We start from the raw sequence: 12853 nt of genomic DNA on the forward strand, positions 1-12853 counted from the left end.
TTGGCTTCCAGGTTGAAAGAATATTAATGAACCTGCCATAAACCATGGGATAATCTTTGTAGATTGATAGGTTTTAATAACGTCTTGCTTAGAAATGTGGTGTGGAGCAGGGTTCCTCTGATAGTATTTTTGCCTTGAGTTTACAAGTTTCACCCTGAAGACTGTGTGCTCATTACAGATCCAGAGGGAGGAGCAGAGGGGAGGAATAGCCAACTGATCTTTAGCTTAAATGGATGTAAAGTGTAGAGAAACACTTTGTGTTTCCATGGTGACACCATGGCCTTGATTGCAGGTCAACCTCAGGCAGAAACCAGGGAGCTGCTCTGGGTGGGTGGAGTTGTGTGTAAAGCTGGCCAGCATCAGTCTTTCCTAGAACCTTCTTTAACCTATCTTGCTTCCTTCTCTCAGCCATCTAGGCTTCCAGTTTCTCTCTTCTGTCTCTAGCCACCTACCTATCTTACTGTATTTTCTCAAGATCCTCATTGGTTGAACACAAGATCCCCCTATTTATATAAACTTGTAGTAACTTTGACATAAATAATCTGATGGACCTCTGTCTACCAGATGCTGAAGTAGCCCCACAGTTAAAAATAACTGAACTTTGTGTGTGAAAAAGGAAATGCAGTGAGGACATTTCAGGCCTATGCCTGGGGCAGGGCACCTGAGGAACCTGCCCTTGTTGCAGATGCTAGATTCTTTGTGTGACACATGAGCCAGGCTGGTGTCTCACACACTTTAATGATGGAGTAATCCTTGATTTCCCTCTGCCTTTCTCGATTTGGCCACTAAACAGTTAAGTAATCACCAGCCACTTGCCCTGATTTTGAATGCAGTGTCTGTTCAGTCACCATTTGAAGTCACTCTGTATGTTGCTGTCTGTGGCTCATTTGTGACTAACTCCATCAACACAGTCCTGGTTTGTGGAACAGTGGGGTCACACTCGGTTCTTTAGGACACTGACCCATGAAGGTGTCACAGCCTGGCTTGGAAGGTAAACCACTTGTATGTGTTACAAAAGAAAAAAACTGTGAGCAGCCACCCGAAGACTCATGAGACTTGTACAGAATTCCGTGTGGCCTGGGGTGTTAGTGAGACAGGGCAGGGATGGGGGCATGGAAACAGGCAGTGGGGTGGGAGGATGTCCTAGTCAGGTGGAGAACTGGGCAGGACATCAGGTAGTGAGAAGCTGACCAGTGGTCACATAGTGGAGGCTTGAGGGAAAACTCCAGGTGTGGTTTCTATGGGAAAAGTTTTGGAGTTGGACAGAGGTTGTTTTCTTCTTCAATTTGAGGCCCTGGGCGAGAAACAAATACAATTTGCACCTTGACTCCTTACCTGTAAAATCAGTGGTTATAAGGATTAAAAGAGATTACTTAGGACATGTAGGAGGGGGCTCAGGAGTTTATACTTCTGGCTTTGCAGGCTGTACAGTGTGTGTTGTGGTGCTTACCAGGGAGCATGACTGTGAGCCAGTAAAACTTTATTTCCAAAAACAACTCACAGGCTGGATTTGTAGTTAGCCAACCTGTGATTTAGATAAAATTCATGGGGTGTGGAAGTCATTCAGTAAATAGTGTCTCCCTTTCCCTCTGCTTGGTTTGGAGAGATGATAGCACCCTGGGATTCCCGAGTTGTGTCTGCAGTTTCTCTGAGCTGGCTGCTTAGTGCCAGCATGTAGTAGTGGAGCTAAAATAGAACATCGTGTGGAAGTCCTGACTCCACCTCCCACCTACCTTTCTGAGTCTGTGGGATTAGGAACCTGTGTGGAGGCCTCTGTGAGGCTGACCTTAACATTTCCCCTTTAAAAAGTGCCTGTTTTTCTTTGGGCCAAGATCTTTAACATCTGGAGCTTTCCAGAGTGAGGGTGAAGAGTCAGTGTCCTCTAAGGTTGGCTTCAAGGGAGGGGACCTCTGCCCCTCTCCCTGCCTCCCGTCCCCACATACTAAAATGTTCATCTGGGAAATTTTTAGAACTTCAGCTGAACTTTGTCTTTGAATCTTTCTCCTAGCTTGTTTAAGTGACTGAGGATCAAGTATGTGTCTGCCTTTACTAGTGGGATTTTTCTCTTCCCTACAGATCATTCTTTTTTTTTTTTTTTTTATCCTACAGATCATTCTTGTGTAGCCTTTTTTGTCCCACTAAGAGAAGATCCTTTAACATTTTTTTAGGGTAGGTTCAGTATTGATGAACTCTGAGTTTTTGCTTCTCTGAGACGTTTTTGTGTGTGTGTGTGTTTTTTTTTTTTTAATCTTTTATTTGATTCTGAATGATAATCTTGCTAGGTAGAGTATTGTAGGTTACAAGAGTTTTTACCTTTTAGCACTTGATATGTATCATGCTACTCCCTTCTGGCCTGCAGAGTTTCTGCTGAAAAATCAGCTGATAGCCGTATGGGGGTTCCCTTGAATGGGACTCATGTTTTCCTCTTGCTGCCTTTGGAATCCTCTTTATCTGTAACTTTTGCCTTGTTGATTATGACTTGTCTTGGTGTGGGTCTCTGCGTTCATCTCATTTGGGATGGGACCCTCCATGCTGCTTCTTCCTGGATATGTTTCCTTTTTCAGTTTTGGGACGTTTCCAGCCATAATTTCATCAGATACATATTTTACCCTCTTCTCTGTCTCTTCTCCTTCTGGAACCTCAGTAACCTGGTGGTTAATATGCTTGATATTGTCCCAGAGGCCATTTAAACTGTTCTCATTTTTAAATTTGCCTTTCTTTTTACTGTTCTTATAATGTATGATTTGCATTCTTCTGTCTTCCAGATCACTTACGTGTTCCTCTGTATCACCTAATCTTCTTTTCTTTCCTTCTGGTGTGTTTCTCATTTCACTTACTGTATTCTTCAGTTCTGACTGATTCTTTTTTTTAAAAAATATTTTCTAGTTTCTTGTTAAAATTCTCACTGTGTTCATTTGTTTCTTTCCCAAGTTTAGTTAGGATTCTTATTGCTAATGCTTTGAATTCTTTATCTTTTAAACTGTTTGTTTTTGCTTCATTACTTGTTGTGAGCACAAGTCATGTGTTCCCAGGGTGTGCTGACAGCTCTGGCCTCGGTAGGACGAGGGGCTGGAGGTGGAAGGGCGAGGCCTGGAGCCCCGTGTGAGCTGGGCTTCCCCTCTGCTCCCCTCTGCTTGGTGACATCACCACCCTGTGGAGTGGGCAGGGTCCCAGGTTGCTGGAGCAGAAGCCCTGAGGGTTAGGTCTGAGCCCCCTCTGTTCCCTTTAAGTGTATGTTTCCCCCGTCCCGGCACCAGGCCCCTCACCCCAGCAATGCTGAATCAGGAGGTGCCTGTGTGGGCTCTCAGCAGAGTTGAGGGGTTCAGCCCCAGACAGAGGTTGGGCCTGACTTACCACCTGTGTGAGCACCAGCAGTGGTGGCCACCACCCTGCTCAGTCACTGCTTCGGGTCTGCACCACTCTGAGTCTCATAGCCAGACCATCTCCCCATTGAGAAGGAGGCGGGACTGGGCTCAGGCTGTGAAAAATGGGCAGTGGCTAGAGCAGCCTTCATTTGCCAGCTGTGCTGCTTGCCATGGAGCCCAGGCTTCCCACAGCCCTCCTGCTAGTCCACAGGCCCTCCAGCCAGCCAGGGTGTTCGTCTTCCTGTCAGATCCCAGGACCAGGGCGCCGATCTGTGGCTGAACTGCCTGCTCCTCAGGGCAGAGCTCCATCCCTGTGACCTTCCCGTTCTATGGAGTTGTTCCCTGGTACACAGGTCCTCATCTAACCACTTCTTTTCCCTTCCTACCCTGTTCCATGTGGATTGATCTTACAACCTCAGTTGTACTGCAGTCTTTCTGCCAGTCTCTGGTTAGTTTTCAGTGAGAATTGCTCCACTTGGAGATCTATTTTAGAATTTTCATGGTGGGAGATGAGCTCTACATCTTCCTACTCTGCCGTCTTGATCTCCTCCTCACAACTGAGCTGAACTGTGGGTGAAGAACAAGCCGGAAGGGGCTAGTTCACCAGGTTAGGACTCGATGGCAGGACTGTGCAGAGCACCTGTGAGATTGGCTGGGAGGGGAGGGACTGAGGGAAACACCAGGTAAAGAATAGGTGCCTGCCATGCTCAGGTGACCTTCTGGCAGGCCAGTATGTGATTTTCCCATCAACACCCTCACGCAAGTGCTCTGTCCCCTGCCACATGCTTACATTTTCCTCTGGGCATTCTCTCTGCTGGAGGGAGCAAGCTGGTTTGGAGTTTATAAAATGCTGAGCAGCAGTACAGTTAGCACAGAAACTAGCATTCTTACAGGTTTATTATCTTCAACGAGTGGTCGGTTTGTTTTAGCATCAAAATTGCTCAGTAGTCAATGGGGGATAGTTCTTCTTGTATCTGTGTTGTTTACAGCTCTGTGTACACAGACTAGTCATGAGTTCTGTGGGCCGGAGTGGACTGCTGGGAGCAGTGGTGGCCCAGGCAGTTCTTGGCCCAGGGTACCTCTGGGTTGATTGAACGTAGCAAGCATCACCACCCAGAAAAGCAGGCTTCGCAACTTGTGTGTGACTCACAACAGCTTTTCATTTGTTTGCTGTATTTTTGTTAAAACTTTAATATTTAGCTGTTTTAGGAATGATGGTATGGTCAAAATATTAGGGTGAAAATGAAGAGCTTCAGAAAAATCCAGTGGCACAAATCAGCATGTGAGCTGTGTCCGAGCTTGCGATTGGGAAAGGCTGTCGCCTGTCATAAGGTTATCGTCCCGCGTGCTTGGCAACCTAGCAGCAATTTAATTCCTGTTTGTATTGTAAACATCTTATTCATGTATTTGGATTCCATAGGTCGTATGTCCTCTTTATTTGTTTTTATCTACCTTTTTTTGGCTTTAGACACTTATTTTCAAAACTATCTTAGCAGTGTATAGTCCTTGGAACTGACATGTCTGATAAGTTTAAAAAAAAAAATCTCCTTAACAAAGGAAGATGCTCATTATTGGTGGTTTTGGCCAGCTCTCACTGGGGTAGACACCTGCAGAATCCGTTGTTGATTAAGTTAATGAGCGCTGTATAGATCAGGGAAGTTTCCTGCCCTGCAGATGTGAGTAAGATAATCTTAATTCTGGACTCCATCAGAGCCAAAACCTTGTGAGAAGGGACTGGAGACCAGTGTGTGCATGGGCTGTAAAGGATTTTATGTAACTTAAATGAGTGTTTGCAAGCAGTAGAAAAGTCAAGGTGAATGATGTAAAGTGCTTTCTTCTTAAATTATAAGGAAACAGAAGACACCTACATGTGTGACTGTGTCTTCTTAGTTAAGTGCTCAGCTCTACCAGTGAAAGCATTCTGAACTTCCCTTTCCTTCTCTTACAGGTGACATCACACAAAAAGGATATGAGAAGAAGAGATCGAAATTGATTGGAGCCTACCTGCCCCAGCCTCCGAGTATGTAAACCTTGCTGAGTAGCATAAGGTGTCCAGTTTAAAGAGTTAACTGCAACTCCTGAGAGAATAGCTGAGCATCAGTCCTCCCCCAGTCCCCAGACTGCATGTGGATCAGGCCCTTGAGGTGGCACCAGCCCCATCCCACTCCTTTGTGTGACTGCAGCATATTTTGTGAATTCAGAAGACACATAGGAGTTTTCTGTGAAGGTGCCAGATAACTGTAATAGGTATTCATCCACAGAGGAAAGTAATATGTTTGATTACTTTAAAATACTCTAATCATAAAAAATACGAGAACATTTGTGGTTTAAACATGAATTTTGACTTAGTTAAAATTATTGATAATGGTTTAAGTTAGTCAACAGTTTTTGTTGACTTCATTGGTGGGGTTTTGGGAGGCAAATCTAGAAAATGATGTAACATCCTGCCTGGGATTTTGAAATCGTAAAGGTTGGTTGGTTGTTTTTTTGAAACATGATTGTCTGCATTATGAGTTCTCAACCAAGTACAAGTTCTGTTTAATTCTGTGGTTTTCACACATGCAAGTATGTAGGATTCTACACTTGAGCTTGTTCTGTACATTTCAGGGAAAGGAGGGAGACCCTGGGCTGCAGGTGTAACACCTCTGTTCTGAGGGCAACCTTGAGAATTTTCTGGGCATCAGGAAGGGCTTAATACTAACACAAGTCCTTGAGGAGGAGCAACAGAAATGGAGTCTACAGTGTTCACTGTTGGAGCAGGTATAAAGCCATGCTGAGATGTTCCAGCTAGAAGAGCTTCAATTCCACATGTATAGGCCTTTTGGCTCTCTGGGCTGTGACATGGCCTCCAGTGTTGGGGGCGAGGAGGAGTGTCCTCACCTGCGGCTCACCTTCCAGGACATTTGTGTTGAGTGTGCTGCTTTTTTAGCCTTGTTTGATTTTGTGTGGTTTCTTTCTTTCCTTTGAGCTTAAGAAAGTTAATGTAAAGATTGGCTGGTTGTGCAGGGCTGCCTTAGCTGGCGACCTGAGTTTTCTTGCTCTCTGGTCTGTAAAAGGAAGGAGCTCTGCGCTGTCTTGAGTGGATGGAAGAGCAGTGTGTTGTCCGCCTGACCCTGTGTGTGAGAGCTTTAGAGGACACACGGGGGCAGACGACTAGATGCGGTCTCACCGCTTTCCTTTTCATCCTCCAGCAGAACTGCTGGGATGACTTCCTATCTGCAGGTGGCCCTTCGTGGTTTTGGAGGAAGGTTGGTGGGGAGGCGGTAGGTCCTTGTGTTGCTAGATTTTATTTTCTGTGCCTTGCCAAACAAAAGTGAAACAGAAGCAGTTCTGTGTATGCCCAGGAGATGGCTCTGGGAGATGGAGCCTCTACAGTCCCAGGACGAGGCTGACCCGTATTGCTGGGCACTGAGGGTGGCCCTGTGTGACATGGTCCCCTTGGTGTTTTTTGTGCTGTTCTGCATGGGGTCGGCAGCTCTGCTCGGCGCTGTAACAAATTTAAAAAAAACTAAAGTTTGAATTAATTAGTTTTTTTTCAACTTGTTACAGCAGCGAATGGAGCTGCCGTGGTCCGGTGTAGACTGCAGCACAGTGAAGGAGCCCCGAGAAGAATGCTGCAGGCTGGCAACATCGGGGTGTGTGACATCCGAGACGCCGCGGTCAGAGAGCGGGCGGCCAGCACCGCAGGAAACCGGCCACTGTTTTACTTTCGTTTCGGTGAGCGCACTTAACTGAGAGAGATCCCGTGGCAGGGCACGTTTGCAATGGACTGTTTGCCTGATGCCATTCTAAATAGAAGTGTAGGGCTCAGCCTTGGGGGAACCTAGGTGGTCATGTTTCTCAGCCCTGTCCTCCATTTCAGCTCATTCAACTTACCCAGCTCCTCAGGCACAGAGCTTGTCACAGGCTGTGAACCATGATTATCCTGCTGATTCAGGGCCCAGGTCTAGTGTTTTCTATTAAAATATAATACTCAGTTTTTGCAACCATATTTTCACAGTTGGAGCACCACTTACAAAACACTTAGGAAAGAAGAATCCATGACGGATCATATCATTTTTCTTAAAATTATTGATCTTCACTGACCTTGTCTCATTGTCAGAGACTTGGGTGAGGATGAGCTCTAGTGTACCCTGGCCCTTGAGATCTGTTTCAGGGAGTGAGGTCTGTAGCTCCATTAAGGTAGTCTCCAGAGGGCAGACTCCAGAGGACAGTCACGGAGTTTTGAAATTGAAAAACTGAACCGGTTCATCAGAGTCATGATTCTATTCAGAGGTTAAAATTATTTAAGTGAACAACATCTTGAATATAAGAAGCCCAGAAAGATGAGTTCAGTGCACCTTTTAGTACAATAAGGAATAAGCATAAACTCAAATAAAAGACTTTGTTTGAGAATCATGTACAGATAATAAGCTGTGTGTCACAGTTGATCCCCAGGATCTTAGACGAGGACACACAGCCTGGTCTCCCCTCTGTGCCTCTGCTCTCCTCTCTATGCCAGCTTGTTAACAGGCATGAGGCATGTCCTTGTGGGTAAAAGAGGAGCATTGATGGACAGGTGGCAGACTTGGGCCTTAGCTGCCGGGCCCCGTCACAGTTTCTGTTTGCCTCCCGCACCTATGGATGTGTGAGGCTGAGAGTGCTGCTGGGGAACGCTGCTCCCTGGGCCTCCTGCCGTACCATCCCCAACCAGGAAGGAGAAAGCAGGTTCACTGGGGATGCTGGGGTCAGGAAGCTGGATGCCCGGGTAGTTGTACAGTTCTTATGCTGATTTGAATGCTGAGAAGTTGCCCTGGGTGAACAGTCACTCTCTGTACACAACTGCCTCTGGGGAACAGTAAGGAGAGTGCATGGCTCTGCATCAGAGGGTTCTTTCTTGACTAGGTCAGCCTTATAAATGACTATAAATGACACTTTTGGTGTAGGATCTTCATGAGAAACATCTTGTTTTCCTTTTCAGTTACCCTTATCCTGCTTTACACTTTTCTAAAGAGAGTTTGCGTTTTGATGAACTTTACCTTTTTCCCTTTTTTTATGTTATTTTTATTTATCAGAGGAAAAGACTCCTCTAGAAAGTACCCTAAAGATATTTCAAAGATCTTTGGGATCTGTGGGATATTTCAAAGATCCCAAATTTGGCGAATTTGTTTAGGACACATGATTGTGGATTAGGATGGCTTATGCAGCTTTGAGTAAGAGATGCACCCTGAGTCTGAGCTCCCGTGCATTACCCCATCCCAGGGAATAGTGCTGGGGAAGCAGGTTTTCCCTGGTTTTCTTCCCAGAAGTGAGTGACCGGGGAACCCAGTCAAAGGTATATTGACTTCAAGGAGCATGGTGTTGAGTGCTCACCTAAAACTAGATGAGGAAAAGGGTCCAGAGCTAGAAAGAAAAAAAAATTACGTGTTTAATCAAGTAATGGGTCAAAATATATTAAAAGTCATCATCAAAGAGAAAATGTTATTCAGGAGAAATTATTTGGTACTAATGCTGTTGGAGTTTTTCAGCTATGTATTCTTTTGTTAGTCTCTGAACCTGCTAAAATTTATAAAATTAGAAGACAGAATCCACTCTCTACAACTCTGTTCAGGGATATCTTAAATAAGTTGGTGTCAGCTTCTATAAGTGAGTCTTCACTGCTTTCATGGCAAGGTCATGGTGATGTGAAGTATTAAGATTCCATCATTACCATAAATAGTGAAATCTTCCTTGACCAGATGTAGTCCCTCTGTTGTTATGATGTGTGTATTGGCTGAGTATTACTTTCTTCATGATTGGGATCCAGTGTTTCTGAGCAGCGGGTGACTTGTGTGAATCCAGTCTTCTCCAGGCCCAGCTTGCCTTTCCTCCAGCAGCAAGTGGCTTGTGCTCTGTTAGAGGGACCTACTGTGACTGCATTGTTGTGAAAACCTTGGTGAGTTCGGCTGCTGGGACCAGAGGGCAGGTCTGTTTCCCTCCTGGCCTCTGGGAATCTGCCTTGGGGTCCACATGGACAGCCTCCTCAGGGAGGAACCTCTCTAGGTCGGGGTGAGTTTATCGTCTGTCTTTGTTCCACTAGAGAAGGATGGCCCCATTGGGAGTGTGGACTTGTCCGCATTAGAAGGGCTTCAGATGCAGCTGCCTGTCCTCCCTCCAACTCCCCAGTCTGCATCCCATGTCACACCGGCACATGCTTGTGTCCTCTGCCTGTACCTGCGCACCTCTTAAAGCTCAGTTCAAGTGTCACTTCGGCAAGGATTCCTTCCCTGCTCCCTGGGGCTAGGACAGGCCGTTGTGTTTCATATGCTATAGGAAATGCAGCTTCCCGGCACTGCTGTGCCTGATTGGTTCTGCTTCTTGGTGTTCACACCTGCGCTGCCCCAGTGTCAGGTACACCGTTGGTCTGTTTTCACACCTGCTGCGCTGCTCTGGTGCCTGGGGCACCATTGGTCTGTTTTTACCCTGCTGGAGAGTCCTGTTCCCCAGAGTGCAGCCTTCCCTCGGCACAGCAGTGAGCTGCCCCTCTGACCTGCTTTGTAGGGACCCAGGGCTGATCCTGGGGGCCTTCCTGGGCCATGCCACCTGTTCATGATGGATGGGGTGTAGTGTGCAAGGTTAAATACCGAAGAGAAATATGAATAGTTAAATCGGGATGGCCTGTGACTTAGCATGAATTCTTTCCAGACTGAGTTGCTCCAGGAAAGGAACTTTCATCACTAGAGGTAATGACTTGTATCCTAGGTATGCTGTGGTCATGATCTTGATACACAACTTGGTGCCCTAAGTTGTCTAAAGCGTATTCTTATTTTATCACACACAGCTGCTGACTAGATAGATGGATGGATGGTTTTCTTGTTTTTTTGATGGCTTTGAACCAATCAGGTTCCTTCCCCAGACACCAGTAGTTACTGAGGAACAGCCGATCCTCCATGGAAAGGAGGGCAGGGGACAGCGAGAGTGTAGTTATCCCCTGGACCAGGCTCATATGGATTTTTATGGACAATCTATAAGGAAAATGAAACTTGAAGCCACAGTCTTGAAGACATACGCTTGTTGCCTCCGAAGTTGCCTCACTGCTGAGCAGTGCTGAGCAAGTGCTGGGATGTGGGGATGAGACACAGTCGCAGCACAGTGGGTAGGGGCTCTCATGAACCCTTATGGCTCCAGGTCGTCTACACTCTTCCAGTCGTGAAAGTGAAAGTAGCTCAGTTGTGTCCGACTCTCTGTGACCCCATGTACTACTCTACATGTGGCCCAATGTACAACTGTAGTACAGGTAAGAAATCTACTCCTTTCATTTCATACTGACTCAAGTCAGAACAGCACAAGACAGACAGAAGCTTCACCATCACCACCGAAACATCTCCCCAACCATGCGGGCCTAATTCTTACATTGCTGTCACCCTTGAGTCTTCTTTACCCTCCACCAGCATAAAGCCTTGCCATAAATCAGTATAACTTTGCTAACCATTTTCCTATTGATGTTTAATTTGCATATGGACTCATGCCTGAAAGGGGCTTCCCTGATAGCTCAGTTGGTAAAGAATCCACCTGCAGTGCAGGAGACCCCAGTTCAGTTCCTGGGTTGGGAAGATTCGCTGGAGAAGGGATAGGCTACCCACTCCAGTATTCTTGGGCTTCTCTTGTGGCTCAGCGGGTAAAGAATCCACCTGCAATGCGGGCAGCCTGGGTCCGATCCCTGGGTTGGGAAGATCCCCTGGAGAAGGGAAAGGCTACCTGCTCTAGTATTCTGGCCTGAAGAATTACATGGACTGTATGTATAGTTCATGGGATCGTGAAGAGTCAGACACAACTGAGTGACTTCCACTTCACTCTGTTGTGGGAAGCAAAGTATAATTATGTGCTAGAAGAGAATGAGAGGATTCAAAACTTGCCAGTGTACAAATATGGAAAGATCCTCGGCAATTTTACCAACTATCTAGTGCATATTTTCACTTAAGTAAGAGCCCTTGGAGTGCCCAGTGAGGTTGCAGGACGCTGAGATCCATGAATGCTGTAGGTGAGGAGCGGAGGGAGAGCCTTGAGTCACGGTGAGGGTCCTGAGAGGAACAGTCACTCTGTATTACTATGTCTATGTCTGCATCCCAGCACGTGTGGGAACCGAGGTTCAGAGGTTCAGTGATTTGTCTGTAGTTAGTGGAAATAAGATCTTTGTTTTATTTTACATGTCTTTCATGATTCCTTTTATTTTTTTTTCATGATTCCTTTTAAAAGCTGTTGAAAACCAAGGTGTTTTTTTAGTGTTTTTCTCTTACTATCTGAATTTAGAAATACTTACTTTTTCTAGAACATTTAATATTCTGAGCAACTGTATGGTGTCTATGCTGCAGGTTTTCTGGTCTGTAGTGTACCATTGTGTCATGGTGAATGGACCAGCCCCTATAGGCCTTATTCTTAGGTTATTCTTAGGATTACTGTGATTTCTAGTGTCTGGTTTACCATAGTGTTAATAAAATGACTGCATTTATTTAATAATCTGAAATTGGTGGATTGTTTAGGTGCCAGAACTGTGCTGTTAGGGTTTTCTTTGAGGAGCCTTTTTTAATTGAAGTGTAGTTGTTTTACATTGTTAAGTTAGTTTCAGGGAACCTTTCTTAAACATATATTGAAAGTAACTGACATTCTAATTTTAAAAAAAGGCTTATTTCTCTGCTTTCTACCCCGTGAGCTCAAACAAAGTTTTCAGCTCTGCAGAGGAAAAAGCATCTGGAGGAGTGAGTGGTGATAAGCAGGTCAAGAACTTGGGAACAGCAACAGTTACTCTGTGACAGGAACCTGGAGGCAGGAGTGGGAGGTGGCTCATGGGGAGCCTGAGGTGGAGAGAGGCTGGTGGCCAGGGAAGGAGCCTGGGCCTTGGCTCTGGAGTCCACAGGGTGCAGAGGCATGAACCAGGCATAGCCTGGTTGGATTGAAGAGAGACTGACATTCATGGCTGCGGTGGCCCTGGGGGTGGAGAGGGTGCCTGGAGCAGCAGGTGGCATCTGACTATGAAGGGTCAGGGCAGTGAACTTTTAACCTTGAGGATAAAGTTCAGGGTGGGGAAGAAAGGAGCCGTGAAGGATGAGGGTGTCTGAGAATGGGCTGAGGATGTGCCACATGCATAAATGGAAGTCCCAGGAGGGTGCACACTCCGAGGCGTGGACAGCTGTGTTTTACTCTCTCCTGTGCTGTCCTTTTGTTTCCTCTTCCTCTCATGCATCTCTGCTCTCCCACTTTGATGAAGAGTTTTATTTAGAGTCCCATTGCAATTCTAAATGGAACAAAAACTCACTGACTTGTGTATGAATTGATGTGTTGCAGCCCTCTGCATGAGCCTTAGATGTTTTACTTACTGGTTCAACAGTGCTTCCTGAGTTCCTTCTGTGAGCCAGGGACAGCACTCAGCTGCAGGCAGACAGCCAGACAGTTGTTGCCTTTTCTGGACTCTTAATGTGCCTGTTAAGAGTCCCTTAATGTGTCCAAAGTGAGGATCCATGCACACACCTTAG

General features: G+C 46.0%; 1 protein-coding gene across 10 annotated transcripts in view; it reads left to right on the plus strand.

The window, feature by feature from the left end:
- DIP2C (disco interacting protein 2 homolog C) overlaps positions 1-12853 on the plus strand; it is a 288874-nt gene that overhangs the window by 141969 nt on the left and 134052 nt on the right. For 5 of the 10 annotated variants that reach the window (XM_065921423.1, XM_065921432.1, XM_065921422.1 and 2 more), the window contains exons 2-3: positions 5314-5385; positions 6915-7082. In XM_065921423.1, the coding sequence (XP_065777495.1) occupies positions 5314-5385; positions 6915-7082 (240 nt within the window). The remainder of the gene's footprint in view (positions 1-5313; positions 5386-6914; positions 7083-12853) is intronic. The other 5 variants (XM_065921426.1, XM_065921429.1, XM_065921431.1 and 2 more) reach the window with 1 other exon arrangement.

This window comes from Muntiacus reevesi, chromosome 2 (genome assembly GCF_963930625.1).
Source record: "Muntiacus reevesi chromosome 2, mMunRee1.1, whole genome shotgun sequence".
In the NCBI taxonomy this organism is placed as follows: Eukaryota; Metazoa; Chordata; class Mammalia; order Artiodactyla; family Cervidae; genus Muntiacus; species Muntiacus reevesi.